The sequence below is a fragment of the Haliotis rufescens genome, unplaced genomic scaffold, assembly GCF_023055435.1.
Source record: "Haliotis rufescens isolate VD_foot unplaced genomic scaffold, xgHalRufe1.0.p SCAF_138, whole genome shotgun sequence".
Taxonomy (NCBI): Eukaryota; Metazoa; Mollusca; class Gastropoda; order Lepetellida; family Haliotidae; genus Haliotis; species Haliotis rufescens.
The window spans coordinates 457,164-478,450 of NW_025963822.1; the positions used below are offsets into that span (position 1 = coordinate 457,164).

At 41.1% G+C, this 21,287-nt stretch overlaps 1 protein-coding gene across 1 annotated transcript; it reads right to left on the reverse strand.

The window, feature by feature from the left end:
- LOC124137843 lies at nucleotides 1-6,141 on the reverse strand. The gene is made up of 4 exons (XM_048395025.1): nucleotides 6,006-6,141; nucleotides 4,123-4,808; nucleotides 3,264-3,415; nucleotides 1-2,820 (listed from the first exon to the last, which is right to left on the reverse strand). The coding sequence occupies exons 1-4, from the start codon at nucleotides 6,069-6,071 to the stop codon at nucleotides 2,735-2,737; spliced, it is 990 nt and encodes a 329-aa protein (XP_048250982.1). The 5' UTR covers nucleotides 6,072-6,141; the 3' UTR covers nucleotides 1-2,734.
- Nucleotides 6,142-21,287: the final 15,146 nt, after the last annotated feature.

Genomic DNA, 21,287 nt, shown 5'->3' on the forward strand with positions numbered 1-21,287 from the left:
CCCACACTACCACTAATAAATTATCAGTCCCTCAAAACCACTTCATAAAATCCAAAATCGAGAATATTCCCCACTTTTTCAGCATCTTCAAACAAACAAATGAACATGCTCCCGTTGGAGCTTTGAGGGGAAAACACACTTCTCATCCACTTGGAAGTAAACAAAGGTTTATTATTACATGCCTGTGAAGAGATCACCTGTTTAATAAACATACAGCTGTATTACACATTGTGTAATACCAAAGCCCGTGCTTATGTACTGCAGGAACAAGTTCCACTAACGACCACATCATCCAAAACTGGCTTCCATAGGTGATATGCTTGGGTGAGATCAATGAAATTGCATCACAATGCTTTGCAGTCAATTATGACATCATTGGTTACCATGACATCACAATCAAATGACATCACTAATCACTCTACCTCTGAAGCGTGTTAGCTGCATTGAGAACACTGGTTATTACAGTTTACAAACTGAAAAAGTAGGAAGGATCATTTTGGATGAGTGAGTATGGTTTTACGCTGCTTTTAGCAATATTCCAGCAATATCCTGGCGGGGGTCACCAGAAATGGGCTTCACAAATTGTACCCAGATTTGGGATGATAAATAGAATCTCACCTAAGTGTCCAAACCTTTATCGACTCATGATATATTTGAAATAGATAGATACTCGGGTGAGATTCTCTATACCCCACTGCCAAGAATTAGAACACTCATAGTTGGAAGGCAATAATAAGCCATTATACAGCAGACCAGCAGTACTACCATGCATCAAGGTATATAAAGTACAGGGCCCCGTTCCACATTAAGCAATCGTATATCCCATACTTTAACATAGACTTACGGCAGTCTTAGCACTAAGATCGCTTTGTGGAACGTGGCCCAGGTAAAAAAGTGGCCACAATTGATGCTTCAAATGGCCCGGTCAATTAGCGATCACAGATGGTACAGACGAATAGGCTGAAGCATCGATCCCCATCTGAGCAGGTTAATTCTAACCTTTGACATAGGGCTCTGTATTGGACACCACTGATCTGTGTAAGACAATGGCACAAGTCCTGTAGTCCTTGCCAAACTGCCCAACAGCTGAGGTATAGTGGACTAAAACGGTTACTTTCTACTGCTGATACATCCAGTGATGCAGAGGAAAGATTGTGCCACACTATGAGATATATATACTACTCAAAAGAAGTTAAAGAACACCCTTTTTTCATTTGACTATAGTTAATGTCATGGCTACTGCAACATATGTCTACCAGTAGTTGGTGTTCGTTAACTTGAGCAGTATATTTGTCCTATAGTGAGTGAGTGAGTTGGGTTTAACGCCGCTTTGAACAGTATTCCAGTTATATCGCGGCATGTCAACTGAATGTTGGAGGAAAACCCAAAGTGATGCAAGTCTCAGATATTTACCTTTAAATGAGCACAGGTTGAAAAACCTAGAAATATAATATGGGCAAACCAGGATTCGAACCCACGATCATCATAGGTTTCTGGCATGTCCAAGGGAGGCAACTCTGCACAGCGAATTGTGGCACCTTAGACAACTGGGCCACCTGTGCCCTCTTATTGTATAAAAAAAAAGCTACATCTATATGACAAGAGCATAAGTAATGGGTTAAGAAGTACACTTGTTGATGGTATGTGCAAAGAATTCTCAAGTCTTTGTTCGTTTCAAGATTCAAGTTTTGGTTAGGTCACTAGTCACTGATGGACTACTTTCTCATGTATGGAGTCAAGTTTTCATTGTGCACATACCCATGTATACATACGCATATGCAGCATCAGAAATTGGCACTAGTTCTGTAGTCCTTGCCAAACTGTTCAATAGTTAAGGTATCAAGAGGACCAGTAGAAATTTGCCCTTTTTAAGGGTTTTTTGCTATATTTTATCTTCATAAGGACTAGTGGGCTTAAACTGTTAGTTTCTAACTTTATATGTACAAACATACCTACAGTATCATTAAGGTACTGATACATCACTACCAACATTTATGAACATTTAAAACTTATCCTGCTCAGAGAGTCAATCTCTGCAATATTTGAAGTCGTCATACAGGGTCCCAGATCCTGATATAACATAGAGTTTAACTTATATGCACGCAAAAGATGCCATTAATCCCAACATCTTCAGACTATTTGCAAATATCTCATATATATCCCTGTAAAAGGGGATTCTGTACCCTTAAAGCTACAGTACAACCTCGTTGTGTCGACCCGTTGGGACCTGCAAAAAAGTTCCAGTGAGTGAGTATTGTTTTATGCCACTTTTAGCAATATTCCAGCAATATCACGGCTTGGAACAACAAAAATGGGCTTCACACATTGTACCCATGTGGGGAATCGAAACCTGGGTCTTGGGCGTGATGAGTGAACACTTTAACCATTAGGCTACCCCACCGCCCCAAAAAAGTTCCAGTTATCTGGGGATCGAGACATCAGGGTAATTTTAGGCTTAATTTAGATAATTTGGACTCTAAAAAGAGGTTTGAGTCAATCGGGAATTCGACACATCCAAGTTCGACATGAGGTTTGACTGTACAAAGATTGACATGTATATTCATAAATCAAATGTTGTAAGGAGTAAATCGTTGTTAGACACATCTATCATTCTTAAAATATCACATGAAATGACCTTTAGCATGTTAAGTACATCTGAATATTAATATTAATAATAATAATTATAATAATAACAATAAATTGCAGCTTGTATAGATAGCAATGAAGGTGAAGGTCAGGGGTCAGTCCCTCTGTCATGTACAATGACTTCTTCATAAAAACTCTGTTCGGGTAAATAATTCCACCTCCTCCTGAATATATCTGAAAAAGAATAACCTCTAATTACATTTAATGCATACAAATTGTTGATTTTAGAGGAAATCGTATAAAAAATCTAAAACATTAAGGTATGATGACTCACGATCATCCATAGTCTGTCTTACAGGCCCTGATACAAATATATATCAAATACAGCCCATGCAAGTCTATAATGTTTGGCAAGTCTAGATTACTGCAGTATCAGGCAGTATCATCTGAAAATAAAGAGAGTCACTAGGCTCCCTTTTATTATATTTTTATTAAGATAACTGAACAACTGTTTTTTCTGTACGATATGTTCATTTCAGAGACTAGATGTTAGTCTAGATCATCCAGGGTCTCGTTCTACCTCCAATTATGAATAGAGCAGGAGGTTACCGGGGTATACTATATATTGGCCAATATCTGTGTCGTGACTTTCTCATTAAGAATAAACAGATCCCTACCTCTGACACTAGTGAGTGCATGACTGTCTTGAAAACTCCACTTCATGTAGTGAATTTTCTTTCTGTAGCACATGCCTGTGCACCACACGCACAGGCTGAGTAGACACAGCAGGAACACCATGCACATGAACGCTATCTGTGCATCCCGAGCTCTGCAACAGAAGGATGGATCACATGACAAATACCCCGAGCGGACAAGCTCTGCAACAGAAGGATGGATCACATGACAAATACCCCGAGCGGACAAGCTCTGCAACAGAAGGATGGATCACATGACAAATACCCTGAGCAGACAAGCTCTGCAACAGAAGGATGGATCACATGACAAATACCCCGAGCAGACAAGCTCTGCAACAGTAGGGAATAGTAAACCATTACATCCTTTGTAGCACATACTATCTGTTAAAGGTAAACCATTACATCCTTTGTAGCACATACTATACGTTAATAGTAAACCATAAATCCTTTGTAGCACATACTATCTGTGAATAGTAAAACATTACATCCTTTGTAGCACATACTATCTGTTTACAGTTATCCGTTACATCCTTTGTAGCACATGTATACTATCTGTTAATAGTTAGCCTTACATTCTTTGCAGCACATACTATCTGTGAAAAGTAAACCATTACATACTTTGTAGCACATACTATCTGTGAACATTGTGAATAGTTAACCTTTACTTACATCCTTTGTTGTACATACTATCTGTTAATAGTAAATCATTACATCCTTTGTAGCACATACTATCTGTTAATAGTAAATCATTACATCCTTTGTAGCACATACTATCTGTTAATAGTAAATCATTACATCCTTTGTAGCACATACTATCTGTGAATAGTAAACCTTTACTTACATCCTTTGTTGTATATTAAATTTATTTATTAACTTCCGCACTGCAGAGTAGTTCCCCTCAGCTGTCCATTCAACTGGCACGGGAAAATATGTGACATATGTATCTTCATGGCCGGAAAGTGACACACTTGTATTATTGTTCCTCACACTTCTAGACACTAATGACAGTGTGGGGCTGAGCGCTGAGTCAGATGCTCCTGACGCTGTTATACTGGACGTTGCGTTAACTTTGCCTTCCCTCTCTACGACAGGAGCTTCCCTTTTCTTTCTGTGTGTTTTGTGATATGAAGAATTAGTTTCTTTGGATAACTTGTTCTTTGTATGTATGGTTGAATATTGTTTATCTTTGTTAAAGCTTGTTCTGGAAGACTTCGATCGTACAGAGGAAGCTTTGTCATGAGTTTCAAATACACCTTTCATAAATGGAAGACTCTTTGGATGGTTTTGAATCTTTGAAGTCCGAAACACGAGCCACATATTCAGCAACCACCTCGGCTCTGTTGCAGTCTTTTGAGAAGGCACCAACGGCTTTTTGTTGTCATAGATATGCTGCCATATCAGCATATTTGTTTGCTGAATGTCAGATTCAACAACTGGCTCCTGACTTGATGGAATTGTTTTGTTGGCCAATTTGAAATTGTTCTCCAGAGTGACATCCCTTTCTAACGGGACACTACAACTGGCCATCTGAAAGAAAGAACCAAACATGGTGTTATTTTCATTTACTGGTTGTGGAGGACATGCTTACCCTTCTTTCAAACACGAGGTGTCATCACTGATTTTCAGCTATTTTGCCTTTTACACCCAAGGAATCTGTTTAGGCAGGATCAAGACTGCATGGTTGTTCTCCTGTATTGACATTTCATATTTACCAGTTACCAAGGTAACTTGAAATTGGTTCCATACATTGTACCCATGATACATTAAAAATGCATAAGATTTCACGCTGTATCCCCCCTTAAAAATATACTGTATATTAGGGCTTGGATGGGTAACTGGGGTACTCGGGTCGGGTGGGGACTGAGTAGGTCCCGGGTACCCACAGGACTACCCGGACCCGTGGTTAGTCACGTGATATATTGTTTCATGACAAAAATCACTATAATTATAACTACATGGTTACACGACAAGTTTAAGTCTCTACTGTTCGCATTTCTTCATGACTATGAACACGTTCCTTCTGACTTAATATGTTTGAACAAAGCTAAAACTTCAGTCAACTTCAGTGTATGCATGAGCACATCGGTTTATACGTCTATCTGAAAACATTCGGCCAGGGCTACTGTCAAACTATTCCCAATCGGACATTTTATACCTATATCTCTTGACACCAACAGCAGGTACCCGGGTAGGGTCGGGTAATAGAGATGTGGGTACCCGGGTAGTAAATTTAGACTCGTCCCAGCCCTACTGTATATGATTGAAAGGATTGAGCGCAATGCATACATACATAATAACTTTTGAGGGGGGATACAGGCGGAAGTCTTTCCCAAAAATGGAACCGTTGTATGAATACACAGATTTCTGTCATCTACACGTTAAAACTGAAAGATCAACCTAAAAGTCTTATATATCTATACCTGTTCGCAGAAATACAAATTATTAAGTAATTATATTTCAATATCCTTGTCGAACCAACTTGTGGGGAAATGAAATGAAACATTAATATTATTACTTGAGATTAATTTATGACCGTGATTATCAAAGTAATAGAGAGGCATATTTACTACCATTGTCACTGTCACAGTGTCGATATGCAGACCATATGTAATACGGTATATGGTCAGCTGATGGTGTCTTCAACTTGAAGTTGTAATCTAAGATATCTTGGTTTCTTGTCCAAACTAATGTACGTATGTGCTTGTCAAGCACGAACCATCTTACCTTTGACGCAAGCACTATGCATACGACACAAATTATGTATTTCAGACCCCATATCTCACAAAACATAGTCGCTGATGGACATTAACTGTAACTGTTTCTTAAATACGACATGCTGGAGCTTTTGCCTCGTCACGGATCAATAATTCAAGGGAGGTCACTCTAATTTCTAGCAGGTGCCCGTTTAAATTTGAAGTGTACATAAAATGTATGTGCCGTGTTACCGCGTTAGTATTATCAGGGGCATACATAAAATACTCATGGCGAAACGTCTCGCACACAATTAAATTTATAGGAAGTTAATTCGTTTACATGTTACACAAGGCCACATATCTCTGAATTAACACATGTTTCTCTTGTGTCGTTGGTACGTTCAGTGGCAAAATAGACAGCGGAAAGTCTTGCATGAGTTAGATGTTTGATATTTGTTTTCTTCTCTAAAAAGATTTCCTCATATACATTAGCCCTTTTCGTGGTTTCGTGACAAACAGGATTCCTAGTATTTAAAAGCATATCACGAAAGGAGGCTGAAATGGGGGTCAGATGGCCCAAATGGCTTCGGGTTATGGACAACTTGTTTGGGTGACCAGTAGGGTCACCTCTGCTACAGTCCAAAGCTGAGCTAAAACTTGCGTTCTTGGCACTCTCAACACACACACGCGCACACACACGCGCGCACACGCACTCACACACACACACACAAATGCGTCGCTATGTAGAGTAAACTACGGTTATAACGAACTCAGAGGGACAACTAATTATAATGAATGTAGTAACAACGCATTAACACCTCGCCACTTTACCTAGCACAATAACGTTTACTTGACAGTCTTGGGGAAGCCTATTGATCGTGAGAACCCGTATGACCTTTTCAGTTCACATTTGAGACGTACGTCGGCCTGGCCTATCTGTTATCTAAGATTAAACCCTATCAGGACAGGGCTTTTACCAACTGGTCAGCAACTCAGGTTCACGTGATTGCTATCTAGATTGCCTTATTTATTCTCTAACGTAACACATGTTATATTTGGGATAACACTTTCTTAGTAAAGTACAGATTCTAGTACTTTTCTGAGTTGAGCCCCGTCCGGGATTCGAACCCACACTTGCATATATAATATGTGTTACATTTGACCACTTTCTAAATGGCATTGTGTATTCATAGCTTTCGGCCATGGGAGCCGTGCCAATTTACACTTGTCAGAGGGGTACTCAAAGTACGTGATCTAGACTACCAGTTGTCGGACCTTCATTCTTGTGGAAGCCTCGGTGGCTGAGTGGGTTAGATTGCTGACTTTGTTTGCTGGCGATTAGTTGCCTCACTCTGGCAAGTGTGGGTTCGAATCCCGGACGGGACTCAACTAAAAAAAGTACTAGAATCTGTACTGTGTTACATTTGACCACTTTCTAAATGGCATTGTGTATTCATTATTTATTCTCGTGAACCTGTGCCCCCAAAAGGTCTGTATCTATATAATTAAATACGCTGACATTGTAATTGCTATTGTCATGATTAATTTGAATACAACTGGTCATTTATACCACCTACTTTTGTCTCATTTGATTCATTCTTAACGTACGTAATTAGTCGCAAGTTATAGTTCTGTTCAATCTCAGGAGACCCGTGAAGATCCGGAGTAAAATAGGTCTTCAGCAACCCATGCTTGCCATTAAAGGCGACTATGCTAGTCGTACGAGGCGATAACGGGATCGGGTGGTCAGACTCGCTGACTTGGTTGATGCATGTCATCGTATCCCAATTGCGTGGATCGATGCTCATGATGTCAATCACTGGATTGTCTGGTCCAGACTCGAATATCAACCACTGGTTCGATTATTTGAATAACACTTAGGAGTGCTGCTTTTCACAACAAATTATCAAAACTATATAGTTCATCTTCCGCCGAATTGCCAGACTTTGTTAGGAAGTGAGTGAGTGAGTATGGTTTTACGCCGCTTTTAGCAATATTCCAGCAATATCACGGCGGGGGACATCGGAAATGGGCTTCACACATTGTACCCATGGGGGGAATCGAACCCGGGTCTTCGGCGTGACGAGCGAACGCTTTAACCACCAGGCTACCCGACCTCCCCTTGTTGTGAAGGAAATTTGGATGATTGAAAAGATGTTGTAAAAGAGTTTTGTTTGTTTGTTTACCACTGTGACGAAACTGGTATGGTGTTTACCAATCTGATTAAAATCAGATCTTAGTTCTCGCTATTGCTAAACAAAGATACGAGGACATCCCATTACGGGTCACGTCAGAACGACCTTTCATCCAACCAATCAAAGCCTCGCTTACCAGATCATGAAAGTGACAGTCGGAATTTGTGTTCTAATCATGCAACCTCGAAAACGTTAACACGGGTTATTCCGAACGACAGTTACGGCCCATACGACTGATTCCGTCAAAATTATCGTCTATCTCTCGCTTCCGTGGGATAAACATGTGAACGGAGGAGGCGTTGCACTGTATGTGGGAAGCACTGCCATACAATTTCACCAATATATTGGACCTTCCGGAATGTTCGTTTGCTCAGTTTTGAAAATTTTAATCGAGAACTGTGTCAACATATTTTTCAAGCGTAGTCTGAAATGGAAGTCGCCAGGTTGAAACGAGTGCCGTAAAGCTCGAGAAAGCTGCTTTCTAATTGGGTGATGTCGACTTCTTGTTATTCATTTTAGTGTTCGGTCGAAGTTCGCGAAAGGTCATTCTGAACTGACCCGTAATGGGATGTCCTCAGATCTTTGTTTAGCGGCAGCGAGAACTTAGATCTGATTTTAATGAGATTGGGTGTTGACAAACCTAGAAACATAATCAGGGGGAACCCCAAATCATACGTGTCTGTCCCCCGTGTGCCCATCACACTTTGAAGAATTTATAGTTTACAATCAGTACGTCTTATGTTGGAACAGTTACATAAATCAAACTTACATGTGGCTGCAACCAACACGGCACACACGAGGACGACAACGGTACACTTCGTGTAGGAAGATCTTTAACAAAATTTAGATGTTGTTCAAATGATTTTAAAATACATAAATATAGAATGTCTAGTGACCATGACTTTGCTGACAGTCTATGTACTTTCAGTAAAGAAGACTTAGATGATGAATACCATGCACTATTTATATGTCCAGCTTATACTAGCTTCAGGATAAGATATTTGCCCTCGTATTACTATCAAAATCCTACCCTGCACAAGTTTGTATTGTTACTCACAAAAAATGACGAAAACATTTTATTTCAGCTAGCTCTTTATTTAGATAAAATGTTTAAACTTAGAAATTCTAAAGCCAATATTAACTGAAGCGCTCTGTCACAATATGTCAAATATTATCCAACCATCTGTACTATTGGCCGCATGGCCAGACTATACGAAATAAATTCTGTTCTGTTCTGTTTTGTTCACTTCGTGTTGGTAGATGAATGTAGGGCATCTCTATGGCGAATGTCTTATATATATACACCCTGGGTTGTAGGTGTGGGTTATTAAGGAAGGTTTCTGGGAAGTCTTAAAACTGCACATAGTTGCATGTGTTATGTTCCCTGGCCCTCGTTGAATGGCGGCAGATTGCGACTTGTTATGACGTTAGGGATAGTCTGTGACAGAAACTATCAGAGAACTAACATCCACCTGTACACGTGTTGAATTGCAACTACTGTTGATATGGGAAATCTAACAGCTCGTTGTTTCCATAAAGTTGGATGCGTTTTCATGTGGTACATCACTACAAATGGTCACTACATCAAGCCATATGTAACCTGCTGTTATCTCACATGAATCCAAATGCGCATTTTTTTGTTTGTTTGTTGTTTAACGCCACACTCAGCAATATTCCAGGTATATGACAGCGGTCTGTAAATAATAGAGTCTGGACCAGACAATCCAATGATTGACATCATGAGCATCTATCCACGCAATTGGGATACGATGACATGCATCAACCAAGTCAGCCTGACCAATCGAGCAAGTGAGCGAGCAACCTTGCCGTTTGTGCGACGTACGCTAAACGCTAATTGGTCAGAGCGAGAAACTTTTCCGTTTGTGAGATGTAAGCTGCACGCATATTGGTCTGAGCTATAACCTTGCCGTTTGTGAGATGTAAGCTGAACGCTAATTGGTCAGAGCACTCGCTGGTATTCCTCTGGCTGGAACCAGGCTGTCGCTTGATTCGTTGGTTCAAAACAGCGACTACACCTTATAGACGGTTGATGGAGGAATGTTGTATATGCACATCCGGTAAGTATTGACGATGATAATAAGGTGTCGTGATCGTCAATTTTTTTTTTGCAACAAATAAGTACAGATTGCCTCATGCTACATAACAAGCGGGGCGGTCGGGTAGCCTAGTGGTTAAAGCGTTCGCTCGTCACGCCGATTCCCGAAATGTGTGAAGCCCATTTCTGGTGTCCTCCGCCGTGATATTGCTGGAATATTGCTAAAAGCGGCGTAAAACCATACTCACTCACATAACAAGCATAACCACCAATATATTTGCAGAGACATTTATTTTGAGTTTAACATAGAGCCTTCGTTTCCATGACAACTGTACAGCCGGCAGTTCAAGGATGGTGGTTGTCGGGATGGTTGTCGGGATGATGTGGAGGCTGAAACATACATATGACGTCAACGCCAAAGCATAATCAGTCTTGATTATCTGCAGAATCTCCATTGGACGTAAAAGGCAAACGAGTAGTGTCAATTATATAAATGGATCACTGAAAATCAGTGATGACATCGAGTGTTCGTGAACATATCCTGACATATTTGTTGAAGCATATGTTGATATACATTCCACCTACATAACAGGCTATATTTAGTTGTATGTGCACACCACTCATTGTATGCGTGAAGGTGAGGTGAAGTAAAATTTTGTTTAACGTCGCGTCCAAGATTATTGCTATTATTTAGCGACGTGCATGCACGTGTGTGTGTTTGGGTGGCTTCTTGTACTAGTCCGGAATGATGCCGATTTATAGTGCTAGCTCACTGAGATACCATGCCGCAGTTTAACACGAATACCCCACTCAGACCCAGTATACTGACTCCGGGCCGACCAGTCCTTGTCTTAGCCCCTTAATGGCGGACGCCAGACAGGGCAACAACAAGTACCATCTTTTAACGTCTTTTGGTATGACGAAACCGGGGATCGGACCCCCGAATCCTCCGCTCTCCGGGCGGACGCTCTACCACAGACCACGGAGGCGGTCTCATTGTATGCCTGTCGGCCACGTCTTCAGACATACACTGATGCAAATAAATAAAGGAACATTTCATATGACGAATGTTTACTGATGTGTCCAGTAATCAATAGGAGTAAAGTAATATTTTCTGCGTGTTCAATATACCTTGCCGAACAAATTCACAGACTACACTGCCAGACAATTTCACGAACTATATACTTTGCCAAATGCAGGAAAACGATATTAGTAGTGAGTGAGTATGATTTTACGCCGCTTTTCGATTTAAGTGAAGTATGTCAGTAAACGGTGTTCACTACATTGGTAAAGGAACTATTGTTATATTCAGGTTATTTTTTTTATGTTATACTACTATATTTCCCTACGTTCCATGAATACTTTCCTTCAGTATATAGTGATACACATAATACTGTCTCACTACGCAGTGTTAAAGGTCATTCATCTTCTATAAGGCCATAAACAATGCTTTAAAGAGCTAAAGGAAACGCACATGTAAAAAAATGTTCATATTTTTCAATTTTGTAAATAGACAGATATTGATATATAATCAGTCATAATATGAATTGTAACACAATCTTTTGGTCAAAGTTCACCCAGAAGGGATTCCGGTTAGAAATTATCACATGTCACGTGTCGTTTCGTAAAAGGTGACTAAATAGTTGATTGCGTGTCATCCTACTCCGACGGCGTGGAAAGTTGGTCATGATATCAACCACCGGTTCGATTATTTACATACCCCAAAGCAGTCATGCTTTTAACAACAAACAAACAAACATTAACCGAATATTGCCAGTCATGGATAGAAAGAAAATGTGATTGATTGAACAGGTGTTGCAGTGAGTGAGTGAGTTTTGGCTTTACGCCGCTTTTAGCAATATTCCAGCAATATCACGGCGGGGGACACCATAAATGGGCTTCACACATTGTACCCATGTCGGGAATCGAACCCGGGTCTTCGGCGTGACGAACGAACGCTTTAACCACTAGGCTACCCGACCGCCCCTAACAGGTATTGTAAGGCTACAGCAACACAGAAGAATGATGTAGCCTAATCTTATGGCCTGCACTCACGTGATGGGGGTCTTCGTGGCACATGCAGGCGTCCAGGTTGGTGTCACAGGAGAGATGGCCGTTGCAGTGGGCGCATTCGGAACTACACCAGCTGTCGGCATTGGAGCCCTCAGATGCACACCCACTGGCGCACTGGTGCGACTGGGCGTCTGAAACAATTAAGTATGTAATGAGCGAATGATCCCATGATCACATTCGTGATAACTCGTGTTATTCCGGGACTCGTGTTCCTCTCATGGCCATTTTTGCGACCGGGTTCCGTCTTAGCGCAAAGGGGCATACCTAAAACAATTGTCAACTCGTTGCGTAATGGTTCACATATATATCCCCATATATTATATATATTTCAGATATTTAAAGCATATCTGGACATGCGGAATTATAGAGTATGATTGAACACATTTAACTGTGTCTTTGGTATAATTTTTAGATGCAAGACATATAAAATCAAAAATTATTTCTGAGGGATTCTTTGACAAAGGACATGAAATCATACGCGCATTCTGATTGGTTTGTCGTATTTTCGCACATAACATTCATCGATAGGGGGTTGCAGGTTACGGAAAGGGGCGAGTGGTGACGAATGCCCACGATCATTGGTTTCTGGTACGTATAAGGAAATCGGAACATGAACTTGCGGGGCGTTTGACGACCTGTCCTCCCCTGCCCCCTAAATAAGCGTGTCACTCAACATTTAAAAAATCCTGTGTAAATCAGAATCGAATTATGCATTTGACAAAATGTAATCATTTCAATTTCATATGAGGCCAAACCGCATCCGTGGGCTATTGGCAAAGCGTCCGCGGAAGGTCCGGGGTTCGATCGCCCGCCGCGTCAAACCAAAATACGTTAAAAGATGGTACTTGTTGTTACCCTGTCTGGCGCTCGGCATTAAGGGGCTAAAACAAGGACTGGTCGGTTCGGAGTCAGTATACTGTGTCTGAGTAGGGTACTCATGTTAAACTGCGGCTTGGTATCTCAGTGAGCTAGCATTATAAATCGGCATCAGTCCGACTAGTACAAGCAGCCGAACACACACACACACACACACACACACACACACACACACACACACGGCGCTCGCTTATGCTTGTTGTCAAAGTATTGAGCCTCTCTTATTCTAATATATTATTATGACCCATCTACACAAATCCAGCCCTTAATATCTAATAAAGCGAAGATAAACATCATTGCTATAGACACGTTATACAAGTGGACTGTCTCTATATGTCAGTGCTAGCTGGTGTACATTAAATTTATACCCCAGAGCAGTGTCTGACAAAGTCATATTTATAGATACATGTAGTTAATAAGTGTGTGAGTGAGTATGGTTTTACACCACTTTTATCAATATTCCAGCAATATCACGGCGGGGGACACCAGATATGGGCTTCACACGATGTACCCATGTGGGGAATCAAACCCGGGTCTTCGACGTGACGAGCGAACGCTTTAACCACTTGGCTTCCCCATCGCCCCAAATATAGTTAATAAAATTTATCATGTGTACAAAATGATAAATTTTATTAAGCTGACATAAACTAATGGCTACATTAAGCCCGAATACATAATGAGTTAATGGCATCATTGTAGTTTAATACAACCGGCACCAGTACTTTAATTTTAATATATTATTTTTTAGGGTATATCATCTTTTCTCCCTATTTCTTGTTCATATCTTTTTGGGAGCACGGGTGGCCCAGTCGTCTAAAGCGCCTCAATTGTGGCTGTAGATATGCCGAATATATGCTTATAACGAACTACGGTCATAACGAACTAAAATAAGGGGTCCCTTTGAGTTCGTTTTAACTGTAGTTCACTGTATAGCTGTGAAGAGTTGCGTCCCTTGGGCAGGCCAGAAACCTATGATTGTGGGTTCGAATTCCGGTCCGCCCCGATTATATTTCTAGGTTTGTCAGCACCATACCCATGCTCGTGGGTTTCACCGAAGTGGTAAACGTCTGAGACCTGCATCACTTCGGGCTTTCCTCCCACATTAAGCTGACTAGCCGCGATATAACTTGAATACTGTTAAAAGCGGCGTTAAACCCAACTAACTCACTATGGTGCTGACAAACCTAGAAATATAATCGGGGCGAACCGGGATTCGAACCCACTATCATAGGCTTCTGGCGTGCTCAAGAGACGCAACTCTGCACAGCGAATCGCATCGCCTTAGACGACTGGGCCACCCGTGCCCCCTACATATAAATGTGAACTTCATCCACAACTGGTGGGTAAAACTGTGAAAATAGTAAATAGTGTAGTTTAATTAGCTACATTTAAACATGTTTCCAGGTTGTTACGTTTTGTTTTATGGGGTTATCAATCTAGGCCATGGCGGTCGGGTAGCCTAGTGGTTAAAGCGTTCACTCGTCACGCCGAAGACCCGGGTTCGATTCCCGACATGGGTACAATGTGTGAAACCCATTTCTGGTGTCCCCCGCCGTGATACTGCTGGAATATTGCTAAAAGCGGCGTAAAACCATACTCAGTCAGTCAATCTAGGCCATCTATTAGACATATTCCAGAAATTTCAAATTTTGAAATAGAAATAAAATAATTTTTAAAAGTGAAGTCTGGAATGGAAGTCGCCTGTCTGAAAATAATGCCGTAAAGCTTGAGAAAGCTGCTTCCTGATTGGTTAATGTCGACTTCCTATTAGTCATTTGTGGTTGGTCAATGGTCAAAGTAATGGGATGTCCTCAGATCTCTGTTCAGCTGTAGCGAGAACATCTTCCCGAGGCAAGGGAGTTAACCGACTCGGACACTCTACACTCTCTTGCCTCGGGAGAAATACGATCTGATTTTAATGAGATTGGAGCAATGCCCGAAGTGATGCAGGTCTTAGACGTTTGTCCCTTAGGTGAAACCCACGAAACCCAGCACATAGTCAGGGCGAACTGGGATGCGAACTCAACTCTGGTCAGCTGCTTCCTGCGCCTTAGACGAAAGAGCCACCCGTTCCCATACCACACATACAGACGCTTTAAAGTTTACAATCAGTATTTCAACGTTGTTATGTTATTCGTTATAAATAGCCTCTAAGAGAAACACAATCTCATTAAAATCAGACCTGAGTTCTCGCTACCGCTAAACAAAGATCTGAAGACATCCCATTAGGGGTCACGTCAGACCGACCTTTCATCCGACCAATCAGTGCGTCGCTTACCAGATTATGAAAGTGACAGTCGGAATGTGATTTCTAATCATACAACCTCGAAAACTTTAACATGGGGTATACCGAACGATAGTTACGGGTTTAACGACTGATTCCTTACAATCAAGATCATATACTAGCCATTCTAGAATGTTTTTTGTTCAGGTTTCAACTTTTTAATCGGAATTTGTTAAAATATGTTTCGAAGCGAAGTCGCCAATTTGAAATTAGTGCCGTAAAGCACGAGAAAGCTGCCTTCTGATTGATCATTCCATTGATGGTAAAAGTTCGCGCAAGGTCGGTCTGACGTGACCCGTAATGGGATGTCCTCAGATCTTTGTTCAGCGGTAGCGAGAACTAAGATCTGATTTTGATGAGATTGAGAGAAACAGTTTGTGAATGGCGCCAAAAGTAATGACTTCAGTGAACAGAATACACAGCACATGTACTTACAAGTGGTGGCAGCCAGCACGGCACACACGAGGAAGATAGCAGTACACTTCATGTTGGTGGATGAATGTAGGGCATCTCTAGGGCCCATGTCTTATATACACACGGGGTTGTCGATGTGGGTTAAGGAACGTTTCTTGGAAGTCTTAAACCTGGTCATACTTTCCAGGTATGGTTTCTTCCCTGGCACCTGTCAAATATCCTTCTATTGGTTTCTCTGGATAAACGCAATCTTTGTGGACCTTTGTTCAGATTGCGATTGCGGTTATCGAAAACTATAAACCCTAAAATGTTTTGAAAACAATAATTATGCTTCAGAGTGTCGACAAAAGGAAAATTGCCTGCCACACAAATTACATTGTTCTTGATAAATAATTCAGGCTCATAGTTTGAAATAAAAAAATATATCTGGTTTTGTAGCTGTAGCTTAAACAATATCTAATTTCATACAAAATCCCGGCCTTTTTTATCAGTCTCAGAATCAAACAACTCTAACTCCTCCCCAGCAGTACCACACACACACACATCATTTTATTACCCGTTATACCTACGGAATAAGACAAGCGCTTAAGTTCCGACGTTCATACAGTTTGGCCCTCACTTAAGGAGAGTTCCTACTCCAATGAACTCACACAAAGTGAGGGGGCACGGGTGGCCCAGTCGTCTAAGGCGCCGAGATTCGCTGTGCAGAGTTGCGTCCCTTGGGCACGCCAGAAACCTATGATTGTGGGTTCGAATCCCGGTTCTCCCCGATTATGTTTCTAGGTTTGTCAGCACCATACCCGTGCTCGTGGGTTTCACCGAAGTGGTAAACGTCTGAGACCTGCATCACTTCGGGCTTTCCTCCCACATTAAGCTGACACGCCGCGATATAACTTGAATACTGTTAAAAGCGGCGTTAAACCCAACTCACTCACTCACTCACACAAAGTGAAAGTCAACTCTTAAATAAATGTTGATAGTCAAAGAAAACACTTCTAGATGATGAGCAGGCGGGCAGTCGGTTAAGTCGCAGTTATTCATTTTAGAGAGTTGTTTCCCTTAGACGTGCAACGATCCGCTGATTGTTATTTCGCATTAACGTTTCTTCCCGAGCACATGTATCATGTTTGTTCTGTCAGTATTATAAGTCGTATATATATGTTACAGGTTAATATAAAGAGTATTATTTGAGTTTAAAGGTAGTAATGGATCAAGGTCTTCTTCGATGTGGCTGTGGCTTCTGATATCTCGCGGGGGCACGGGTGGCCCAGTCGTCTAAGGCGCCGCGATTCGCTGTGCAGAGTTGCGTCCCTTGGACACGCCAGAAACCTATGATTGTGGGTTCGAATCCCGGTTCGTTCCGATTATGTTTCTAGGTTTGTCAGCACCATACCCGAGCTCGTGGGTTTCACCGAAGTGGTAAACGTCTGAGACCTGCATCCCTTGGGGCTTTCCTCCCACATTAAGCTGACACGCCGTGATATAACTTGAATACTGTTAAAAGCGGCGTTAAACCCAACTCACTCACTCACTCAGTCATTCTGATATCTCGCCTATAAGTTTGCCCTACACTTCTTTAGTTCTTTAATTCGCCTCAAATTCCATTTTGGAAATATGAGGGAGTACAACCTGTCAGTAACTTTAAACCTTGAATATCGCCACAACCACGCGTATTGGTTGTTTTTCCTTACTTTTTCGATCCGTGAAGAGGGGACTACGATGGTGGTCAGGCTCGATGACTTGGTTGATGCATGTAATCGTATCCTAATTTCATTGATCGATGCTCACGATATCAATCACTGGAATGTCTAGGCCAGACTGGATTATTTACAGACGGCCGCCATATACATTGTAGTTGGAATATCGATGAGTGCGGTGTTAAACAAGAAACAAAAAATCTTTCTTATTCTTAGTAAACTCGTTTAACATTTGTTATATTGCCGCTGCAATGAATAATTCTTCTTACAACGATGAATAAAAAAACCCACCTCACCAAGTGTGTTTTATATATTTAGTCTTTTCACAGTTTATTTAGTTTGTTCGTTGTTTAACGCCGCACTCAGAAATATTCCAGCTATATGACAGCGGTCTGTAAATAATCGAGTCTGGACCAGACAATACAGTGATTGACACTATGAGCATCGATCCACGCAATTGGGATACGATGACATGGATCAACCAAGTCGGCGAGCCTGACCGCCTGATCCCATTAGTCGCCTCTCACATCAAGCATAGTCGCCTTTTACGACAAGAATGGGTTGCTGAAGACCTATTTTACCCCGGATCTTCACGGGTCAGTTAACTCAGGGAACATCAAGGTGGTGAATCACGTTCATTCGACCACTGTGATGACAATAATGGCCATCTGTTGGTATAACTAGTGTTCTCTTAATAAGTAGGAGGACAGTAACACCTGTACTAACGTTGTTTTGATTAGTGTTCACTAATTGTTCCAGCAACCAGGATACAAACATATGTGCAAATGGTTTTTTTACAAACCTTTTCTTTTTAATAAATTCTTTAACAATGTTATATTGATACTTGAGAGAATGTTTATTCAAAGAGAGATGAAAGAAATGATTTCAGGGAATATGTCTAAACAACTTCTGATGAAATCAGGGAATATGTCATCTTCCCGAGGCAAGGGAGTTAACTGACTAAAAGTCCAGCTTCCACCCTTGTCGAACTGACTTGAGTTTCTGGGATCGATCCTAGCGCCACCAGTGGCTGTTACGAGTTATGTGCCTTCTATGTCCCTCCTATTGACCAATCAGATTCCACCTCTCATATCACTTGCATTTGCTTCAAATAAAATGGCGGCGCCCAGTCAAGACAATCTGATCAATAATCAAGATCTATATTCAATTTGTAATAAATCGGGTCTTACTTCGCGAAGTGCATCAAATCACGTGAGCATCTTGATTAAAAAGATGAAAAGAATTGGAAAATATCCGTTGACAACGAGTTGACGGTACATGCTTTGTTCTCTTCCAAAACCTCGTCAAGCCAGATATAAACAACAAACACACAATGTGGCTTCCCTTGTGGCACACGCCGAGGTAGTTACTCTGCATGAGAAACAAAGAAAGGGATTACAGGAAAACAACCTATATTACAAACCCAATGATTTGGACACACTTAATCTGGCTTTAACACTGTCTTTGATATACCCATCTTTGGCATTCTCGCTCTTTCAGCGCCCGTGTCTCTTAAAAAGACGGTCAGGTACACCATTGTTTGCTGCCGCTGTAGCACCACCCGACCTCAAACTGTGGAGGCCATATCTTGACACATCACTGACAAAAGGTGACAAAATTACACGAAATATTTCACGGAGTCTTGTATAAGTCAGTGCTTGTTTTCTTTCCTCAGAACATATTTACCATTAACAGGACTTAGTGCTCTGAACACATATTCCTCAGAATCCTCGGCAATCCGTGCCATCGTTAAATAACGTTGCAAGTGCATAACAGGACATAGCAGTGAATCGGATTCACCTATGACTACCCATGCACCATCTCGGTACACGTCCGTCTTGGACTGTTCAATAAATATAGACACATAATGTTCACAACACATGATATCTGAACGTGCAATGTGCAATAATTCAACTGATCGAAGAAAACCTGCAAAAGCAACTAAAATCATTGCAGCAACTCTGCTGTCTTTTAAACATTTCTCACATTCTAGAGACGATACAATACAACTAAGTTGCGATATTGTTATCGGTTCCTTTTTGTGTACTGGTTTAGCCAATCTCCGCTTACCAGCCTCCAATACATTTCGTACCAGTGTATTGTCTGTGGGACTGCGTAACCCAACAAGAACATGAGCATATCGAATGCTGTAAAAAGCTGTACAGGAGAAATACTTTCACAACTTTGTATTAAAGATAACAAATAAAGTGCGCAGTGCATAGGAGCAATTGGCAATAAAGTCGGCAAACCATGAGAATCTGCCCAATCAGAAAATCTCTTGAATCCCAAGTTGTATGATCTCACTGTAGAGGCAGATCTAGCCTCATTTAATAATATACTCAAACCTTGTACGTTCGGTTTTAAACTTTCTGGGAGGGTAGATATAACATCATGATATACACTGTCTAACACATCTGAAACAGAAGAAAGCATTTCAATAACCGAAATCGATTTTCAACGCTAACATTGAAAATTTTAAATCTGTTTCACCAAATAAACCTCCCCCAATACGACTGGGAACATAAGCTTCTTTGCAAGACGGCAAATAAACAAAGTTTCTTACTTCTTTGAAAAATGTACCTTGTTTGCATAGCAATTGCCAGAAACTTGCCGAGTACCACTGAGGTACAACCAACGTACCCTTTGCTCTGTATTTGTGCATATGGCACAACACACGAGAGACCAGATACACTGGTGGTACTATCCAGTTCACCTCATTACTCCAATCTGAAGTAAAAGTATCCACATTCTCAGAATTAGGGTTCCAGTACCTAGAATCGAAACGGTTTATCTTCTTGTTGTAGTAAGAAGCAAAACGATCTATTGAATGTGGTCCCCATGTTTCATCGAGTACATGAAAAACATAGTCTGCAACTGCCCAGTCATCTCTATCAGTGAGCTTGCTCAGAAAATCTTTGTTCTCGGGGAATCCAGTCTACTTCCAAACGTATACAGGATCTCAAACACAACTGCCAGATAACCAATGCAAGATTTTGTAAATGTGTCTTCATGCTACCCTTTTGAATAATAGCACATACATTGCTATTATCCGTAAACCTCTTGACTGAGTGAGAACCAAGAAAAGACAGAAAACTTGTCAGTACCATAGATACAACCTTCAACTCCCGCCATGTTGAACTTTGATTCATTTCGCTTTCGGACCACTGACCATGTGCCAACCTCCCACCAAACTGAACACAATAGCCACCGTAACCTACACCACTTGCATCGCTATAAACAACCCTGGTAGGGGAACTGTCTGAACACAACGGTCGTGACTTGAAATGTTGAATATTGTCCCGCCAGAACACTAACTGATCCTTACTTTGACCTGATAAAACAATCCAGTCATTCCATGAGTTAGCCGTCAGACAATCTATACTGAGTGACCTCGTCATAAGTTGACTAATTGAACCAACAACTGGTGACATAGCAATAATTTGACCAACTAGTGAAGATACATCACGAACATACACAGACCTAGTGTTGGGGACTAAGAGAGATGTGATGCAAATGGAAAGCTTCTCTAACTTCCTTTCCGGTACAGCTAAAGTAAAATGTAAAGTGTTCACGTGAAATCCTAGCCATTCCAAACTTTGTGAAGGCGTCCATAAAGACTTTTCAACTTTAGGCACAAATCCAGAACTGATGAGGTCATCCTTAACCCCATCTGATACAACAGCACAAGTTGACATAGAATTTTCAACAATAATTCCAT

Excerpts from the sequence above, each read along its gene's own strand:
- LOC124137843 (XM_048395025.1), bottom strand. The coding sequence starts at position 6,071 with ATGTTTTGTGAGATATGGGGTCTGAAATACATAATTTGTGTCGTATGC. Across the intron at positions 4,809-6,005 it reads GCATAGTGCTTGCGTCAAAG|ATGGCCAGTTGTAGTGTCCC; the intron begins GTAAGATGGTTC and ends TCTTTCTTTCAG. Across the intron at positions 2,821-3,263 it reads TGCACTCACTAGTGTCAGAG|ATATATTCAGGAGGAGGTGG; the intron begins GTAGGGATCTGT and ends ATTCTTTTTCAG.